The following is a 22,355-nucleotide window of genomic DNA, read 5'->3' as shown; positions in this document are numbered from 1 at the left end:
GTGCACTTAAAAATTATGGCATGAAAATAAAAACAAAAAAAGCAAGCCCCTAAAAGAAATTTAAAATATGTCAGAACAAGAAAAGTTGGTTGCCTATGTGTTGTTTTTAAATATTAAATATATAATGTCATTTCTATTGCTACTTTAAATTTTTTTTTATAAAAGTATTGGACCTGGCCAACAGGTATCAAATGACTATTTTCTCAGAATAACATATATTGTTTAAAATTTACCTACAAAAACAACAGTCACAAGTTAACAACTTTGCAATAAAATTTACCTCGCTGGAACTGGTAGTTTGGGGCAGAGAACAGAAGATTTTGGAGATGTAGTGTATTCAGAAGGCTTTAGGTTGTAGCTACATAGGGCTGAACCTGTTGAAAGAAAAATTATATGTTAGGTGGCAGAACAGTCTGAAAAAATTCCCTTACTATTCATTTTAATTTTGTATTATTCAACATATGCAACTTTCCAAACATTATAGAATTCATAAAAATCTGATTTGATCCATATTATAAGTCCTCAATCATTTAAAACTGATTCTTCTCTAAAATTACTATTAATGTAATTCATGTACAAATTTTAATTAATATTAAAGGTAATAACAATAAGTACTAGAACTACCTTTATTGAGTGTCAGGTTCTCTGCAAGATGACATTTATGTATTATACAATTTACTATAATTCTGTAAGGCAGGTATTATTAAGCCTACTTTAAAGAGAAGGAAATAGAGGCTAAGAGATAAGGTAAATAACTTGCCTAAGAACACAGAGCTAGTATGAGTAGAACTGGGATTAAACACCACATCTCTTTCACTACAAAGCCTGTGCTCAACTACACATTATGCCTGTTTTTCCTATGCTTTCAATTACTAAATGCTTACAATTAATGCATATAACACATGTAAATTCAGATAATACATTACTTATTTAAAAAGCAGGAAACATTCCTAACTGTAAAAAAACTGAAAAAATTGATAAAACTGATAAATAGATAAAAGTGACTCCTAGTTTTCAGAGTTTAAGACAGCTTAAATTCAACTTTAGATCGGCTATGCAAAAAAAATTAATTTTTCTGATTATATGGCCAACACATATCTAATATATGTAAAATGTACACAATGTAAAATTTACATAATACATTTATGTATTATATAATTTACTATAACTCTATAAAGCTGGTATATACATTGATTTCCTTAGTATAGATAATTGAGATGGATAAAGTCCACTAAATCCAATATACGTCTTATTTTCCTGATCCGTTAATTTTAAAATACTGCAACTAGAATACTGGAAGGTTCATTGTATAATATATTGTTTATATTGTTAAGTGAGGAGACCCAGGCTCCAGTTGTAATTTTGCTGCATTTCATCACATAAACTGTTTATATTTGATTAACTGATGTTCGTACCAGATTACTAATCTGGTCAAATACTTTATTATTAAATAAACAGAATAGCTTTGCGTTTGTGTTATGAAGATACTGAACTTTTATATTGTACCACCATGGAAAAAGCTTAAAATATAATGTGAACAGCAGACTGCAACACTGAGTTAATTATGGAAAAGGCATGTGACCATATGAGAAGGAACTGGAAGGGAATATAGAAAAAAGAATATAGCTTGATTTAATGGGACAACAAAATTGGGAGCAAATTTATTTCATTTATATCTTGTCCTATCAATCAAAATAATTTTTAGAAAGGCACAAACCACCATTTAATTTAGCAATGCTGCCCCAAACCAGCAAAAAACCTAAGTGATTAAATATGTGAGCCTTAATAGCATACTGAAATGAGTGCACGTAGCATATATTTTATATAATGATAATCTGAGTAATCTGACAATGCAAAATATTTTTAAAGCGATAATTACAAGTTACATGGCACTGTTCTTCAAGCTTTTTAAGCTTAAGGTAGGCTCAATATGAAACTACGTCTTAAAAATTGTGCTTGACTATTCTTTTCCATTTTAATGATCTATTTTTTAAAAAGCTAAGCATGAATATTAAATATTTAACTCTTCTAAGAGTACTGTCTTTCATACTTGAATATAATGCCACTAGATTACATTTATAGCAATTTTGCAGAAAACACGACAACAATGGTAAACATTTTAGACTAATCCTGAAATAGCTAGGAGTCCTAGTATAGAATTGCTCATGAAAAATAGCAACTGTGCCAATAAGTGCAGAGCACCCAATGTGATTATCAACTTCCTGATCTGAATTGTCAACTTATTTCTTTCAGAGTCCAAGATGGAATCGATTTGCACAAAACAAAAGGCCCTAACTAAAGCACTTTGTGTCAGTGCTGCCAAATACACTGCTTCATCTGAATTCAGTTAGCATAATCTCTATCCCCACCCTTTCTTCGTTTAAAAAAGGAGGTCAGCAGGTGCAATGGAGTTCAATTTTATAAATACTTTCCCAGGATAATACTCAATGAAAGGATAACAGCCTTATCTCTGATGGTATTCTGGGACACAAGCCAGTACTAAATAGATCCTGTACTAAATGGATTAAAGGAAAAAGATCTTTACAATGTATTAGTAGTAATAATCATAAGAAACCTTATACTGCTTCCTGCTCAAAGGGGTTGATGAACAGAGAAGCCTCAATGAAGAACATTAAAACAATGCAGTAACAGCAAACATTTTACAACTGTTTTTCCTTTCATGTTCATTAGCTAAGGCATTTTCAGTTAACATTTTGAAGGTAGTATGTGTTTTTTTTTTTTCAGTGAAAGTATAAAAAATACTTAGCACAAGAGGTTCGGATATAACCAGTAAGACAAAGTTTTCCTTCTAATGCAAAAGCAGGTAAAAGTTATACATGAGTAATGAAAAGTAGAAAACTAAGAACAAAAGCTTATCTAAAGCACACCAGAGGCAATCCATGCAACTCAGCCGATGTTACTCAAAGACTATCAAAATGAGTGATCTTAGGAACCTAACTTTAGTGTATAAACATTTATCATGGTAAGTGATTGCTATGGCCCCCAAAATGTTTAACTACTACAATTTTTCAAATGCTGTATAATAGTCAATTATTTAGTCTTAATTTATTATTCTTTAGCTCAGTATCAGTTATATCAACTCCCCTAAGAGGTATGTTTCCATCACCACACTCCAAACATTACAGATGAAAAAAAAAGTAATATTTCCAAGGCCTTAAACACAATCCCTGGCATATTTAGAAGTGGAATTCTTTGCCCCTTAAGCTGCCATGCTTCCTTTGTGCCATTGCTAATACTCATAATTGGGCAAGTATTCAATAAACTCCTGGGCCAAAAAACATACGTTCTACAGATACCTCAAAAAGAACATCTTTGGAGAAAAATTAGTTCCACCATGTACTTTCTGATTTTATATTTTCTGTCCTGGCTAATGGTTCCATCATCCGTGAAACATACAAGTTATCATACATTTTTTTATCTACTGTTTTCCTATACCATTCAAGAGATACTACATCCTGACATTAGACCTTCCTATGTTATCTCAGACCTTCATGACCTCCTACTGTGTCAGTTAAAATACTGTAAAGTGTTTCTCATCTCCATTCTGCATATAACCATCAGAATGGTCTTTGTACAATGCGGATTAGTCATATCATATCCCTATCCTCAGGATGAAGTCCAACTATCCCAGATTCAAGGTCCTCCTAAAGCAGGTCTCTACCTAAAACTCCAGACTCATCTCAATATAATAAACAACATACAATCAATGCTTGCTGTTTAACAAGCTTCCAGGCTTTCACACATGCTGTTCCCTCTGCTTGCGCTGTCCTTTCCCAGCTAGCACCTCAGTGTTGACGTCTGAGCAGAATTTCTACACACTACTCAAACTTCATCTCTTCTGTCAAGCCTTCTCTGACCAACCACACAAAGCTATTTACTACTTAGCTCTATGATAAAATATGGCATACTCTTTTGTAATTTTTTGTTTATATATCATCTCTATTTTTATAATGAAAACTCTTTGAGAACTCAAACCTTATGCCTTTGAAATGTCTGGAACCTATATTTCCTGATACATAGATGTCATCCAAAGCCTTCTGTTGAATAAAACAGATATCCTGAGTGGAGAAAAAATGAAATAACTGTTTTTAATATCTTATGTTTTGGTGTTATATGTTATATACAATATTCGGATGCTTTTCACCATTTGCTACAAATACACTACCTAAAACAACATTCCTCAATCTTGGTATTATGACATTTTGTGCTGGACAATTCTTGGTTGTAGGGGGCTGTCCTGTGCATTGCAAGATGTTTAACAACATCCCTGGCCTCTATCCACAAGATTCCAGTAGCCTCCCCCTAAGCTCTCACCCAGTGTGACAGCCAAAAATGTCTCCAGACATTGCCAATTATCTTTGAGGAGGCAAAAGCACTTTTAATTGTGAACCAATGGTTTAAAACATCACATTATTTGAAATAAAGATACAAAACAAAGAGTTTCTATGCTGGGGGCTAATTTTTCTTGCTTTAAAATTTTGTTTAATTTACCACCACAATATTTGCAGGATAGATTAAAATTAAGGAAAAATATTCCTTAAAATATGATTTAAAAATTTGCAATTAATAAGAAAGTCTCTCAATGCAGAACAGTTTTTATTATGAAAGATTTCCACTGCCTTGTGATGTCTAATGAATTTAACCTCTTTTTCACTAATTAAGAAACACTATATGCTGGGAGAATGGAAGATAATTTTCCAATTTTAATTCCTAGTAACCCATGAAAAATATGGACATATTTGCAATTCCCAAGAAGCATCCACCTACAGAAATTAGCCAGGTAAGAATGTGGCATCGTCTGTCAACCACTGTTGGCACACACTAGGCACACATAATAAATATTTGCTGAGTGAATTAATTTTGAACATCTATGTACAAGACTTCTACTAGGTGTTGTGGAGGATAAGGAGAATTCTGACTCAACTATACTGCAAACTCCTTAAATGTGGGGACTGTACTTTGTATCTGATGCATACTTAATGGGTACTAAGTATTTGTTGAATGAAAGAATTAGTTTAAACTGCATTATCAAATGTAAGGATTTTCCTTCTTTTTAAACAACCAAGCATCATTGCTGATCTCTGACTTGGAGACAATTAATTCAGTTGCTAGAGTTGATCATTTCATTCATTTATAAATGATATCAAGTCAAATCTTTTGACTTACTGTGCCAAAAAGAATAGATAATTACTCTGGGGTTTAAATTTTATTCATACTGACTGGTAAGAAAAAGGGTAATATACTGATCATCTATTGATACTGATTAATCTAACAACCAGATAACAATAATCAGAAAGACTTATTAGTATTCACAATTAGCATTATCTGAATAGATCACATAATCTGTTAAAGTTTTTAATGGCTAAACAGTAATCATTAAGAAAACACAAGCTTCATGGCTCTACTCAAAATGTGAACACTATCTCAAGGGCAGATTATAAAGCTCTCAAATTTTTTTCAAAATATAGTACATTGAAGAAGCACTCATAAATGGGAGTGCTTTTTCCACATACTATAAATGGGAGGCAAACAAAAGGAAAACAAGATTTCTGCCAGACTTTACTACTGTGTTAGGGAAGATAAAACATGTATGATAAAACACTTTGATAAGAATAATGGAAACGGTAATAAAAATTCCATGTGAACTATTAGCACTGAGAATCTATAGTCAGCCCCTAACTTACTCACAGGTTATGTTCATTTCTATTTATTTATATATTTATTTATTTATTTTTTTAGAGACAAGGATCTTGCTATGTTGCCCAGGCTGGCCTTGAACTCCTGAGCTCAAGTGATCCTCCCACCTTGGCCTCTCAGTAGGCTGGGAATACAGGCACGCATCACTACACTTGGAAGATTGTACTCATTTCTAAACTGCCATTTAGAATTTAGATAGCAAGTGCAAAAATCAAAACAATACGCAAAGCATCTGGTGGAGTCCATGGCATACAATAGCTACCAATAAATGGTATGTTGAAACAAAACTCAGGGCTTACATCTGATGTTTCTATTCCAATTCAGATGCCCATGCTGAACAATGGGGACAGTGGAGTGAAGTGAAGGGTGGTCTATGGACCAGAGATGCTGGGTCAGAATTAGAGCGGGGAGAGAGAAAGGAGAAGAACTGTCTGAGCAGGCATTGTCTTCCCCTTCCCTTCACCACCTGTCTTGGTATGGCTGGGCTGAGATGAAAGCTGAAGGAGGGAGATTCTCCTCTCCCACTACAATGTACATTGCTCCCTCTGATCCATCGGAATGCATTCCAAGACTCCTCGGTGGATGCCCGAAGCTGTGGATAGTACCAAACCCTCTATATGCTATGTCTTTTTGATCTGATAACTGATAGGGCTACTAAAAGACTAACTGGTGGGTAGCATACACAGTGTGGATATGCTGGACAAAGGGATAATCTGTATCTGGGTGGGATGGGGCAGGTCCGTGCAAGATTTCATCATGCTACTAAGCAAAGTGCACAATGTAAAACTTATGAACTATTTTTGGAATTTTCCATTAAATATTTTCAGACTGCAATTGACCATGGATAACTGAAATTGAACAGTAAAACTATGGATAAGGGAGAACTACTGTATGTGTTATTTGAATTTTCAAAAATAATGATAATAAGGAGGAAAGTAGCCTGTTCATCAGACTGAAGAGAAGGAAAGTGAAAGTAAGATGGAATTCACGCCCTGCTGAAAATAAGAACTCAGATGAGAGCATTCACCAGATGGTTTCAGTTTTCTCTGTAGGGCATAAGTTTTGGAAAGAGTACAAACAAGAGGGCTTAAGAGAAGAAGAGATATGAATAATCACTTGGATAGTATGTATAAGGGAGATAAATGAATGAATAAAATGAGTTATTTAGAGACGAATAAAAATAACTGATTTCACAGAAATACTGGTTAGATTGGAGAACAATTTACCTGCTGGTGTCAACTCACACAGATACAGAATTGAGGATAAAGTGTTCTGTGAGAATGAGAAATTATTAAGTGGCAATAGAGGAGAACAGGGAAATCCAGCCCATCATTCTTTCAAAAAACATTTATGGATATCTACTTATCTACTACGTGAGCCTCTATATTAGGGCCTGGATATTCCCAGATGAACAGAGCATGAGCTTGCCCCTAGGAAATTCATACACAACTGCAAGAAGTTTGATACTGAGTCCTTAAGGTATTTGGCAACTTCAATTTTTTAAAGGCAATTTTTAAACTGTTTTCTTCTCTAGCATTATGTATTTATAATATTTGTGTTACATGAATTATGAACCATAAAAATAAATGCACATTTGTACCCCACCACCCAACTCATGTACTAGCATTCACAGTTCTTTTATTATTATTATTATTTTCTTTTTCTTTTTTTTTTTTTTTTTTGAGACGAAGTTTCGTTCTTGTTGCCCAGGCTGGAGTGCAGTGGCACGATCTCAGCTCAGTGCAACCTCCACCTCCCAGGTTCAAGCAATTCTCCTATCTCAGTCTCCCAAGTAGCTGGGACTACAGGCGCATGCCACCACACCCAGCTAATTTTTGTATTTTTAGTAGAGATGAGGTTTCACCATGTTGGCCAGGCTGGTCTTGAACTCCTGACCTCAGGTGATCCACCCACCTTGGCCACCCAAAGTGCTGGGATTATAGGTGTGAGCCATGCGCCTGGCCAGCCCTCACATTTTTATATTTGTCTGTCTGCCTTTAAAAGCCTTTGTAATATGACAGCATCTCCACATTACCAATCTAATTTCCAGCTATTTCTTCCAAACTGTCTATTGTAGTCATACTTGACAGGGGCATTCCACGAACTCTAAGTGCCCAACAAAACAACTCCTTTTTCTTGTTTAAAAGAAACAAAGATTTGAGGAAATAATTTATTTGCCTAGTAAATACATTTCTTACAACCACCACCATAGGAACTAAGAGCTTCTTCCCCTTTAATTTCTAGAGGTAATAAAATTTCATGTGAATGGATGGTTGTAAGTGCTAAAAAGTACTTTCAAATGTTGTCATGGAAACTTAAAATTCTTTGAAAAGCATTTATATTATCTTCTCATTCTAGTAAGAAACATGTTATATTGCCTTGCATCTTAAAATAAGGTATAAAATTAGCACTTGAACTGTTACTACCTCAAGTGGGACTCTTTCATGAACTTAATAAAAATTATGATAAAATAAAGACAACATAAAATTACTATCTTAATCATTTGTAAGTGTACAGTTCAGTGACATTAAGTTCATTCAAACTGTTGTGCAAGAATCACCACCATCCATCTCCAGAACTCCCTTCATCTTACAAAACTAAAACTCTTCACCCATTAGACAATATCCCCCTTCCACTCTCCCTGCTACCCTGGCAACTATCATTCTACTTTCTGTCTATATAAATTTGACTACTCCAGGGTGGAATCATACAGTATTTGTCCTTTTGTGACTGGCTTACTTCACTTCGCATAATGTCCTCAAGGTTCATTCATGTTACAGCATGTGTCAGAATTTATTTTCCTATTTCTTATTGTGGTAAAAAATGCATAACATATAATTGACTGTCTTAACCATTTTTAAGTGTACAGTACAGCACTATTAACTATATGCATATTGTGGTACAACAGATTTTTAGAACTTTTTCATCTTGTAAATCTGAAACTCTAGTCATTGAATCACAACTCCTTTTTTCCCTCTCCTTCAGTTCCTGGCAACCACACTTTTACTTTTTGTTTCATGTAAGTGGAATTATGCAGTCTCTTTCTTTTTATGACTGACTTATTTGACTTAGCATAGTGTCCTCAATTTTCATGCAAGTTGTAGCATATGACATTCTTTCCTCCTTTTTTAAGGCTAATATTCCATTGTATGTATACACCACATTTTCTTTGTTTTTGTTTGTTTTTGAGGTTTTTTTGAGACAGGGTCTCACTCTGTCACCCAGGCTAGAGTGCAGTGGCATAATCTCAGCTCACTGCAACCTCCTGGGCTCAAGCAATCCTCCTGCCCCAGCCTCCCGAGTAGCTGGGAGTACAAGTGCATGCCACCATGCCTGGGTAATTTTACTTTTTATAGAGACGAGATCTCACTACGTTGTGCAGGCTGGTCTTGAACTCCTGAACTCAAGTGATCTTCCTGCCTCCGTTTCCCAAAGTTCTGGGACTACAGGTGTGAGCCACCACGACTGGCAGTTCACCATATTTTCTTTATCCATTTATTGGTCTACCGACATTAGGTTGCTTCCACCTCTTGGCTATTGTGAATAATGCTACAATGAACATGATTGTGCAAATATCTCTTTAAGATCCTATTTTCAATTCTTTTGGATATATTCTCAGAAGTGGGACTGCTGTATCATATGCTAATTTTATCTTTAATTTTTTGAGGAACCTCCATACTATTTTCCACAGCAGCTGCACTGTTTTACATTCCCATCAACAGTACACAAAGGTTCCGATTCCCTACATCCTCACCAACACTTGTGTGATTTTCAGTGTTTTTTTTTATAGTAGATCTTCAGATAGTCTAGATATTAACTGCTTACCAGATATCTGATTTATAAATATCTTCTATGGGTTGACTTTTCACTCTGTTGATTTTTGTCCTTTGATGTACAGTTTTTAATTGATGTAATCCAATTTATGTATTTTTTCTTTTGTTGCCTGCGCTTTTGGTGCAATTTGGTGCCATCCAAGAAATTATTGCCAAATGCAATGCCACGCAGCTTTCTCCTACATTTTCTTCTAAGAGTTTTTGCAGTTTTAGCTCTTACATTTAGGCTCTTTCATGGACCTTTAACTAGCCCCTCTTACTGATTTGAAAATTTCCCACTTAAGTTTGAATTATATATTAAAGGTATTCCTTTCTGAAATTAATGATTGAGGTCTATATATTTGAGGCTAAAGGGTCTGTGTATTTTCTAACAGAAACATGTTGTAACAACATGCAGACATAGATTCTAATAAAAATTATTTGCTACTCTTGAATCAACTTGCACCTCAAATGATAGAAAGGATAACTGAATGGCCAGGTGTCTGGCTCATACCTGCAATCCCAGCACTTTGAGAAGCCAAGGAGAGAGGATCGCTTAAGGCTAGGAGTTTGACACCAGCCTAGACAACACAGCAATACCTCACTGCCATATAAAGTAAAAAAATTATCTGGGCATGGTGACACATGCCTGTAGTCCCAGCTACTCAGGAGGCTGAAGCAGGAGAACCACTTGAGCCCAGAAGTACAAGACTGCAATGAATCATGATTGTGCCACTGTACTACAGCCTAGACCACTGCACTTCAGCCTGTCTTTTAAACAAGAAGAAAAAGAAAAAAACCAGATAACGTAAAAAGACAAAAGAAGGAAAAATAATGCAAAAAGCAGAGAAATAATTATCTCAGTGATAAGGATAATATTGGAATTAAATCTTACCAGGTCTAGTTTTAAGTCACCAATTTAAACAGCAGGATAGGTTCTTTCGAGAAATTCAGAAATTTCAACTTAGGGTTGCTACTCAAATAAGGTATTTAGGCCTCTATACAAAAGGCTCTCTCTCTGATATAATTTTATAGCTTTTCTATTTGCCTGTTAAAATTTTGTCTTCTCTATCCTCCATTGTTGTGCTTCTGGATGCCGTCATTTTTTTATGGCTACCTTATTGACTTACTATTCATACAGCTGGCACAAAACCCTAATGGTGCCTTTGTAGCTAGGCACCAATTTAAAAAGTCTGTTTGCTGAAATAATGTTTATTCATTAATACATCTTGAGCACCTACTTTGTGCAAGACACAGTGAGAAATACAAAGCTGTAAAACCCACCAGGAGGGTCTTCTTACCTAGACCTGAACAGGCCACAGTCAGTATCATATTCACTTACAAGGATACCAGCCTGGAAACAAAGCATACCAGCAGGGGACCATAGGGCATTTCTCCTCCAGTGAACATCTCAGCAGGCCACACAGCCAATAAGGACCTAGTTCTCTTCTAGCCCTCCAGATGACAGCTCAGGTTCAAGGGACCAAGACTCACATCTAGTGGGTTTTTTGAGAAGATATATTGGAAGACAGTTCAAGACTAGATCATAGCTTTGAATGATAGTATAAGACATACAGACTTTTATTTTTTACTATGGATGATTTCCGAGCAAGGGGTTAGCATTGATTGAAGCTCTAGGAATGTTAATATGTCAGTAATATGTAAGAGAGCTAAAATTAGAGAGAGACTGGAGGCAGAAAGACTATTACATTCCATTAGTGGAATAATAATAATTATAATGATAATAGCAGCAGCCAATAATTTTTCTTAGCAACTTAATATTTGCCAGATACTGTTCTAAGCATGTTCATGTATCAAGTCCTCATAACCATCCTATGAAGTATATTAGGTACGAATATTGTCCCTATTTCATAGATGTGGAAACTGAGGCAAGGAAAAGTCAAGTAATTTGCCCAGGGTCTCACAGCCAGTAACTGGTAGGAGCAACATCTGAACCCAAACAATAGGACTCCGGAGCATATACTTTTAACCACTCAACCACACCACTTGTCAGAGTATACTCACATTGTCTAAAATTCTGGAAAAACCCTTAAGGAAGGGCTCACCCCTCCCTAAGAAACCTTATAATGATGAGGCTGGTAGTTCTGGTATGAGGCTCAGCAACAACACATGTGGGGATACAATATGGGAATAAAAAATGAGATCGTGAAGAGTGGTTGGCACTTCTTTATTCAAGTACCTACCAAGTGTCCAGTATTCTTCATACATCATCTTATTTAATCTTCATAACAACTTATGAGGGAGTATTATTTTTAATCCACATTTTTTCAGATGAGGAAACCTAGGCTCAGAGAACTTTTACCCTTTACCCTCATTACAGAGCCAGTCAGTGACAGACAGCACTGGAATCCAGACCCAAATCAACCCATGTTATCCTATGCTGAGGGCATGGAACAACGGAACAGGGATACTGCCAGCCTGGAAGGCTGCAGTCCTCCTGCCTTCAGAAGGCTAGCATCCCCAACTGGAAGACACTGGAGCCATGCTAGTGTGTGTAGAGCTATGGTTCTAGGCTGTCTGTCCACCCAGCTAGAAGTTGTACCCACTGGATACTTGGGTCATTCCTTGTTCCAAGCAACCAGCACTAGCCTGTGGATCTGGGCAGGATCAAGGCAGCTCTGAGGATTCCTACACACAAAATACAAGCATGAAACCTCAAGGAAATTCAAAAATATAGGTCTCTACAAAGGGTGGTTAAAAAAACGATTCTCTGAAGAGAACTGAGGCAAGCCATGTGGACCTGAGGATGGTACTAGAGATAAAATGCCTCAGAGAACAGAGCTAGATTTCAGGAAACTATGTTAGTTTTCTCAGCTAATTCCTCTATCTTTAGCCTCAAAGTTGCTCACAATTATTATCAGAAAAAGAGCTATGACAGAACGTTAAATTTAAAAAGCAGAACACAAAACTATATACACACCGACTCATTGAAAAAGTACTGATGCTAGAATTTAAATTTCTACTTCTTATTTTTTCTGAACTTTTCAAATTTCCTATAATATGCATATGTTACATCGCTAACCAGGGAGATATATATATATATATACACACACACACACACACACATGCACACACACACACACACGTATGTATGTATATATATTGTTTCAACACATAAAACTTGTTTCAATTTATATATATGTGAATTGAAATACTTTTAACCAATACTTGGGAAGGGGGAATAAGAAACAAATTTTACATAGTGTGGTTTAGTAATTTCCAAATACTCAATAGACTACATCAAAGTCACCTGAGATATTTATTTTAAAAATACTAACTTCCAGAGCACAAAGACCCACTCAGTCAGAATTTCGCTGGGTGGGGCCCAGGAATCTGGAGTTTAACAAGCTCCCTGGGTGACTATAATATTTTTTAGCAAGGAAGTCCAAAATTGCTTCAATTATCTAAGGTTCCTTGATAATTTATTTAACACTAGGGCAAATTTATATTTAACAAAGAGAACAAGGTGACAGGACATAGATTTGGATGGCCTAATGTCTCACCATTTATCTCTGCAAACTTCTGAACATCACTCAGAGTTTTCAGTTCTTGCCTTGGACATGCTGCTACACACAGTGCTACAGACTTAATCTTCCGGTTTATCAAGTCCAGGTTGCACGGATCCAAAAAGAATACATACCTAAAGCATGGAGAAAAAAGCTGAGATATTATTTCACAAAACACATTGTGGGTCCCTTCATATTTGACTAAGCCTAGAGCAAAGAACATCTATTCCACACTCCTCCACGATAAAAATCTCATCATAAATACATTTAAAAAAAATTGCTTATTAACAGACTAACAGTGGGAATAGGGGAATTGTAGGACTTATAATTTTCATGATCTGTTTTTCTAATATTTAAATGTTTGTATTGTGCACATGCATATTTTATAATCAGAAATCATCTATTTTAGTTTTCTTCAAATCATTAATTTTTTCTTATTTTGTCAAACTTGTACCAAAAAAAATTATTGGAATATCATAATACTGCTATATAATAAAGCATGAATAACAGTTTATATATAAACTGTAAACTTTAGTTAATAAATGTAATTCATTCATTATATATAATTTATATGAACAGAATTATATAATTCCAAAAATGAATATATATTATAGATATCAATGAATATATACAACTGAATATACAAAGTTAAATGGGGACTAGAGGGAAATACACCAACATTTCAACTACAGTCATCGCTGGGTGTTAAAATAAAGTGATTTTTAATTTATTTTACCTTTCAGAATCCACACCTTTAGAAAGAATGCCAATTACTTTTGAACTGATATAACTGCAGTAAATATTGTTTATTAATAGTTTAAATACTGTCCATTACAGATAGACAAAATAATCCCCAAATCTGAAATTATACCCTTTACGTCCTGTATACTTGTATTTTAGAAAAGGGAAGATTAATTAGAAAGCACGCTAAAGCATGTATTTTTAATGTTATAAAGTAGATGAGATGATAAAGATTGTAGATGCTAACATTTGCTCAAAGAGAAAGTAAGGGCTAAACATACTCAACTGAGATAAGCTAAGTGCAATAACACAGATCAAGGAAGGGAGCACAAGAAGGAATGCTTCCACCTAAAATGAATCTCCAGCCAGGGTTCAATTCCACTGAGTCCATAGGAAGTTTTATAAAATCATGCATCTGTCAATAGCCTTTCACACAGTTAAACTCTGTTGCTATGCAAAATGTGGTTTCAAATCTGGAACAGGAAATATAACCTAATATAAAAATTAGGAGAACAAACTGAAAAGCAGAAAAGGTAAAGTCAATACATATGCTAAAATGGAAACTATAAAGGAAAAAAAAAATAAGTAGGAAAAAAAAGGGGGGCTACTACAGAGGCCTTTGCAGATCAAGTAACACTGCACACTTCAGCGCAGCAAGGGGATTTGGGAACCCGGCATGAAGGTCAGGTATAACTTACCAAACGAAAAAAAAAAAAAATGTGTGTGTGACCCTATCAGTGACTCCAAACCCATTAATGTTCTACCTATGCAGATAGAAGGGAAAGAAAAAAAGCCAGGCAGAAAGATGAGGTTTAGAAGTAGGTTTTGTGGACTGTTTCCATGGCTGATAACAAGGAAGCAGGGCATACAGAGAATTGTTCCTGGCAACTTCTGAGTAGAAACAAGCATTCTCTTACTAATTCTCCCTTCTTCTACCCTGGGCGTCTGACTAAGCATGTCTATGCCTTTGACCCTGTATAATGAATTGCACAAAGACAGATTCTGGACAGGGAACAATCAGGTCCTTGAGAAATGTGTCATAAAACCTTTGAATCAACCACTACTGCTACCACCACCACCACCACTATCACTGCTATCATTGCCATCACCACCACCATCACTACTAAGAATACTTCTTTTTTTTTTTTTTTTGAGATGGAGTTCTGCTCTGTTGCACAGGCTGGAGTGCAATGGCGTGGTCTCAGCTGACTGCAACCTCAGCCTTCGAGGTTCAAATGATTCTCCTGCCTCAGCCTCCTGAGTAGCTGGAATTACAGGCACCTACTACCACACCCGGCTAATTTTTGTATTTTTAGTAGAAACGGGGTTTCACCATGTTGGCCAGGCTGGTCTTGAACTCCTGACCTCAGGTGATCCACCAGCCTTGGCCTCCCAAAGTGCTGGGATTACAGGTATGATAAGCCACTGTGCCTGGCCTAATAATACTTAATGATAAAGACTTTTAAAAATGATAGCCAATTTTATTGAGTACTTACTATTTATCAGACACTGTATTAAACACTTTACATGTATTAACTCATTTAATTCTCACAGTAATTCTGTTGTGTGTTTCTCTATGGGGTGGGAGGTGGGCAGTGGAACTGGGATGGGAGAGAGGCATTGAGTACACAGTTCTAAGTGATGAGCAATGCCTTGAGAACCATCTGGGGAAATCACATCACGTAGAAAAAGAAGCTTAGGGAAAAGGAAAAAAAAGCCAGAAGCTGCCAGGGCCTTGCTGCTGGGCCTAGGCTGGATCAATGACAACCTCTTGAGAATAGATGCACTGTCTGTCCTGTAGGCTTCAGCCTCCTCCAAGGGCAAAAGTATCCCTATTATATTTCTAACTTCGTTTATACCTTAAAACATATTCCTTTGATTTATGCTAGTGACTGGGCAGCAACCTTATCCCTTGCTTTAGTCAGACCAATGTGAACTTGCTTTCTGGTTCTCTCTTAATAGTTCTCTGACCTTGGAAAATATATTTATCCTTCTGAGCCTCAGTTTCCTTATCTGAAAAATTACATATCACCTATTTGATAGTTTGTTGTAATGTGATCAATTATATAAAGCACCTAACATAGTATGCACTCAGTGATTTGTGTCATTACCATTAAGAATACTATTTGCTTTCCATACATCTTACATTTCACAGTAAGGAACTAAACTCAACACTTTCTTACATGGGCATAAAACAGGGATACAATACTAACATTCGGTTTTCATTTAGGAAAAAAAAATCTGTGTAGGAGTATTCATGACTAAGGGTAAGGTCATTACCCTTGAGAACTAAGTAGGCCCCCAAAACAGATCCAGCACAAGGAAAACAAGAACAGGAGGGTGAGAAGAATGCTACCATGACTACAACACTGTGAAATGAACACTGCACATTTTTCAGCCCGTGTATATGGTTTGAAAAGATCTAAAAACTTATTTGAATAAGAAATACACATCTTCAAGAAATACACACTCACATACATCACATGTTTACACTCTGTATCTTACCTGCCTTCCATAGTCTAAGAATATATTAAGCTGGCCAGGTGCAGTGGCTCAAGCCTGTAAACCCAGCACTTTGGGAGGCCAAGGTGGGCAGCTCGCTTAAGGTCAGGAGTTGGAGACAAGCCTGGACAACATGGTGAAACCCCATCTCTACCAAAAACACAAAAATTAGCTGAGCGTGGTGGCAGGCACCTGTAATTCTAGCTACTTGGGAGGCTGAGGCAGGAGAATCGCTTGAACCCGGGAGGCGGAGATTGCAGTGAGCCGAGGTCGCACCACCGCACTCCAGCCTGGGCAACAGAGCGAGACTGTGTCTCAAAAAAAAAAAAAAAAAAGAAACAAAGAAGGAAAAGAAAAGATATTAAGCTTAATTCTCTATGCCTTTCACATATTCAAATGCACACACATAAAGTTAAAAATAACATACAGACCTTGACCTTAGGTTCAGATTCTATTAACATTTGTTGGGTGTGTAGGTATTAGTCACTGTCACATTCAAGACCTTATTTGATCTTTGCAACAACTCTGTGAGGTAGGGGCCATAACCATTCCAAAGATGTTAAAACTGAGGCCTTGAGGCCTAACCACCAGGCCCAAGAGAGCTAGTAGGTGCCAAAGCATGAATTCAAACCTAGTACCTCTGATTCTGAGTTTCACTGTTTCCATTCTGCACTATTCCAAAATATTTCCTACAAATATCATTAGTAAATTTAACTGTTCTCTGTTAACTTTGAATATTCTGTTTCCAGCATTCTGAAGTTCATCCAATCCACAGCAACATGCTTAAAAGTAATTATACTTTAACTAATTCATATTTAACTGAATATTTATAGGAGGCCAAGTGCTTGTATCAAACTAATTTATGATTTATTAAAACTGCACTTTCTTGCCTTTTGATTGGAAAATGTCCTTAACCAGGTAAATAAATGCTTACATTAGTTTTTCAGTTTTCACTTTAAACAAAATGAACTGATAGTTTTATTTTTATTTTTTGACAATGAAACAAATAATCGTAATAAGCATGGTATTGACAAACCAGATTATTGTAACTGAAAACTACAGATGAGTATTTCAGCTGAGAGGGTAACACGCAGTATCCACCTACTTTCACTCCCAACACGGCAAGGATCAGGAAAGAGATGCAGCACATACATTTTGAAAAAGCTTCTCAGGCCAACTCTGATTATGTGCTTTGGCCTCCATACCTCCTCCTTCCCTATGCCATCTCCAAGGTGGAGATCCCATGTCACAGATAATCCATAAACCTAAGTTAAGAGCAAGTTTGTCATTGTTATCCTCAGTGAATCTTTTACTAAGCTTATTAATAACTTAAATACAGCTTTAAGTTTCATATCCTTTAGAGGAACAGGAATAAATAAAATACCAAAAGTGAGAATGAAAGACAAGAAGCAGTAACAGAAAAATACTCTATAAACAAAACAGCCTAGACACCTGCAGGCATTGGCATATACAATATGCACATAGCATGATCAGATGATACAGAAATGCATTTGCAAAGGGAATTGCAAAACAGCCTAAGTAAGCTTTGAACTTAAAAGGTAGATGGGAATGGAGAAAAATGCTCAGACCAAACTGCAAAGCAAACATTACAGAGGACAGCAGGTAAGGCATGTAAATGTGTATTTATTACAGTTGGAGTGGTTTCCAGAAATTATTTGAGGAAGAGAAAAAGGTTTATTTTTAAATGGATATTTTTGAGATACAGTAACAAATTATCCCAAAAGGCAGGAAAAGGAGAGATGTCTGAATAAAATGCTCTGTCTACAAGGTGAACGAGGGGGACAGATGCACCAAAGATGAAAACAGGGAAACGAGACAAAGGCGGGACATTATATCACTGAAACTCAGGAAAAAGGATAAGAGCCACAAAAGAAGTGACTTTTAAAGCTGCACTCAGAGCAAGATTAAAATGAATGATATGATGCCACAGAAGGTTTAAAACTGGTTTAAACTTCTGTTTTGCTTTTACTTTCTTTACTGAAGATAGGAGAAGGTAAAGAAAATAAGATTCACCAATAATTTACTTTGAGTCACAGAGCATTACAGGCTTTAGCCTCACAACATCCTAATTCAACAAATGATGGAACTGACTGGCAAGCTGGGTGACTAACCTAACTTTCCAGTTCAAACTGTAAAGTGAGAATAAATGCAAAGGAAAGTGAGTTACAGACCAGCAAGTCAGTTGATTAAATCAGTGCAATCTTCTGGGATCCCTGGAGATCCCTAATCTTCTGGGATCCCTGGCAGACAAAGCCCTACCTGTACATGATATAGGGCTGTACTCTATGTGGTATGCAACACTCACGTGACAGGAATTAAATAGGATAAGAAAAACTTCATTTATAACAAACATTACTAGGTGTATACTCCTGGGCCAGACCCTTTGGATACCAAATTCATAAAATATAGTTCTTGAATGCAAGTAAGTTACAGTCTAGAGAAGAACACACAAAAATATATACAGTCATTTAAAAACCATGTGATAGGAGGCAAGGCTGAGATGGCAGTGGAAATTGTGTAATTCTGCATGGAGGATAAGGGTTAGAGAAACCATTAAGGAGGAGGAGGCAGTATCTAAGCCATATTTTGAAATTGAGTAGGAATTTTCCAGACAGATGGGGAAGGGAGCACTCTAGGCAGAGGAAACTGCATGTCTAAAAGCACAGAATCATGAAAGAGCATATTTAAGGAACTGCAAATAATCTGATAAAGTCGACTATAGGATGGGGTATCAAAGAGCTATGTACCAAGGAGAAGCAGGGAATAGAAAATGTAGCCGTCCTTAGAATCTGGAAGATCTTACAGCTCTTCCATTAGGCAACACGTACTCAAATGGCCACGGAACAGTGATACCCTGGTATGGCCAGCCCCTCGAATTGAAGGCTAGAGAGGGAATGGCTGGGGAACAGCAGCGCTGCTCCAGAGATGAGCCTTTGCCATTAAATTGCCTCCTGCTGCCATGGCAACTCTGCGACAAGGCTTTTTGGAGCAAAAGGTGGCAAGCAGATACTAGGTCTGCTGGCCGCCTCCTGCCGAATTTGGCTGCCTCCTGCCGAATTTGGCTGCTCTCCTCTCTAATCAGGATGGAAGCACTGCAGCACTAAAGCTGGAAAGCAGGCTGAAAAATCCCTCTGTCACCTTCTGCTTTAGTGATTCCTGATATGTGTCTTCCCCAGAGGGGAATAAAAATGGAGTCTGATCATTTTTCCAATTATTACCTCATATCAATTTACAATTTATAGCCCCTTTCCACAGAGAGTGTTGCCGTGAGTGAATCATACCAAACTGAAAACCATGACAGCCTAGCGGAGGCTTGCTATTGCTAAACATAGGCTACAGAGAGCCCCGCAGATCTGTACTCCACCCACAGCGGAATTCTGCCCAGAGGAGGCCTCTTATTTCCAGAGGGGCTGGTGTTGGGGTGCCAGCAAGGCAAGTCCAGTCATCTAATCTGGGGTGGGACCCAAATGCCCCCAGAAGAGCCCTGTTATACTAGGAGAGAACTACCGGGCCAGCACACCAGAGTTGGTGAAACCCAAGAAACCCAACCCATGAGGTTGCTGACAGGGGTGTGCCTTTCCCCACTGCTTCCTCAATCCTAATTAGGAAGAGGCAAAAATCTCCTAAGGAAGAGGTGCCATTTGTTAAAACTAAAACCTGAGGATCCATCTCACCAACCCCCAAAGAGACAATTGAATTCTAAACAGCATGGCAGCCTCCTCCGCCAGCACTTCTGTAGACCTTGATTTACAGGCAACTGCTAAGAAGAGAAACTTTCATGGCCCTTTCTGGTAATTCACAGCACTGAGAGCTGAAAATAACTTTAAACTGCAGAGGAAGCCCAAGGATCAGACTAAGACAGCAATACTCAGAGAATGTGCACCTCTCTAACCTCACCTTCGCCTAGTCTCCCACTGGTCTCCTTTCTGTTCCTCAAGCAACCTGGCACACTCTCACCTTGGGGCTGCTGCACTGCCTATCTGCCTGGAATGTTCTTTTTCTAGAGAGCAACAGAGCTAGCTCCTTTCCTCCTTTGAAGTCTTCACTCAAAAGACATCTTCTCAGTGAAGCCTTCGCTGGCCAACCTGTCTAAAATGCCAACTTTCCACTCTGATGTGCCTTCATCTTTCCTGCTTTGTTTCTCCTCAGACTTACACTCGTTCACACAGTGTATTTTACTTATTTATCTGTTTATTTTCCACCACCACCACTAGTAGAATATCAGCTCCAACAGGGCAGAGATATTTGACTGCTTAATTCATCCCTATATCCTTAGTGCCTAAAATGATGCCTGGAATAAAGAAGAAGCTGCATATTTCCCAAATTAATAAACAGATGGTAATTATATAAGATTTTGCTAAGTGGGGCCAGAGGGGAGTGAAGGTAGGGAAGAAAATATTTCAGGAACAGAGAAATACTCCCGTTTATTCAAAAGAATTTTATCAAACACCTATTCTGCCAGGTGTAGGCCTAAATAAGTACTAAAGATACGATGATAAAAAAGACCACACAAGTAAGTGTCTCCCTTCTTAGTGTTCACAATCCAGAGAGTACGAAGACAATTACAAACAGTGTGCTAGTGCTAGAGCAGGGAAAACAGGATTATAGAAGAGGCATCAAACGTACCCCATTAATGGAAAATCAGGATAGGTGTCCTGAGGAAGGGATATCTAAAGCTGGGACCTAAAGAATGAGTAAGAGTTAACCAGTGTGGATGAAAGGGGGTAGGAACAGGGCAGGAACAGAGCAGGCAAAGGCAAAAAGGTGAAAGGGAGCATGGCACAGCTGAAAACAAGAAAATGGTCAGGATGGTTCATAGACGGCTGGACAGGCAAGCTGATACTAGATCATGCAGGGCCTTATAAATGGTACGCCTGTAAATCCCAGCACTTTGGGAGGCCGAGGTGGGCAGATCACTTCAGGTCAGGAGTTCAAGACCAGCCTGGCCAACATGGTGAAACCCTGTCTCTACTAAAAATACAGAAATTAGCCAGGTGTGGTGGTGTGCGCCTGTAATCCCAGCTACTTGGGAGGCTGAGGCAGGAGAATTGCTTGAACCTGGGAAGTGGAGGTTGCAGTGAGCTGAGATTGCACCACTGTACTCCAGCCTGGGTGACAGAGTGAGACTCAGTCTCAAAAAAAAAGATGTTAGAAAGTTTGGAGTTCATCTTAAAGACACTGGGAAGCCACTGGGAGCTCACCAGCTGCAAGGTGCAGAATGAGTCAGAGGCAAGCAAGAGAAAAGAGACTGGCCAGGAGGCTACTAAATTTCTACCAAGAAATGATGACTTGAACTAGGGTGGGAATGTGAATAAAAAGGAGATTTCAAAAGTTTAGACACAATGAAGAAAACTTTATGACTAATTATACATAGGTGGAAAGGAAAAAAATTAAAGATAATGCTTAGCATCTCAGACTAAATGGTTAGGACATTCTGGTTTGGAATCCTGCTCAATTCTGTAAGATAGGGGACTCAGGAGGAGGAGCAGAGTACCGAAGGACAAGGATGACGTTCCAACTGCAGAGAATTTAAGTTGGAGATGCCTATGAAGTGTCCAAATGGACCTATACAGTTGGCTGTAGGATTCTAGCAGAGAAATCTGGACAGACGACAGTGATTTTGGAATAATCAGCATATAAATGGTAGCTTTCCCCTGGGAGTGCATGAGATCACCAAAGTCAGTGGGTAGGGTTAAGATTCTTAACCTGGGTGAAATCTGTGAGCCTCCAGAAATCATAAGCAAAATCTGATGTGCAAATCCATATGTATTTTTCTGAAGACAGATTTTATACTTCATAGTTTCGAATAGATTGTCAAAGGCCTCGTAAGAGTGAAAAGCAAGATGACGAAAGAGCCAAAGAAGATACTAACATTGCAAAGCAAAGGCATGGAACTGGAAAAGCACGGGGGAAGACTCCCCTGTTTAGCTACAATGCCTGTCTCCTGCTTATCCATGTACCATGGAGGGAGACATAATTGTCAGAATGGCAACCAAGAGTCACTTATAGCAAATGATATTACCTATAATAAACT

At 37.5% G+C, this 22,355-nt stretch overlaps 1 protein-coding gene across 4 annotated transcripts in view; it reads right to left on the bottom strand.

Moving 5' to 3' along the window:
- Positions 1-22,355, bottom strand: part of SLC44A1 (solute carrier family 44 member 1) — a 193,711-nt gene that overhangs the window by 88,974 nt on the left and 82,382 nt on the right. For all 4 annotated transcript variants that reach the window (XM_031014502.3, XM_031014503.3, XM_055350367.2 and 1 more), the window contains 2 exons: positions 13,055-13,191; positions 281-374 (listed from right to left, as the gene is read on the bottom strand). In XM_031014502.3, coding sequence (XP_030870362.1) covers positions 281-374; positions 13,055-13,191 — 231 coding nt within the window. The remainder of the gene's footprint in view (positions 1-280; positions 375-13,054; positions 13,192-22,355) is intronic.

The sequence above is a fragment of the Gorilla gorilla genome, chromosome 13 (assembly GCF_029281585.2).
Source record: "Gorilla gorilla gorilla isolate KB3781 chromosome 13, NHGRI_mGorGor1-v2.1_pri, whole genome shotgun sequence".
In the NCBI taxonomy this organism is placed as follows: Eukaryota; Metazoa; Chordata; class Mammalia; order Primates; family Hominidae; genus Gorilla; species Gorilla gorilla.
This window is presented reverse-complemented; position numbering and strand designations above follow the sequence as displayed.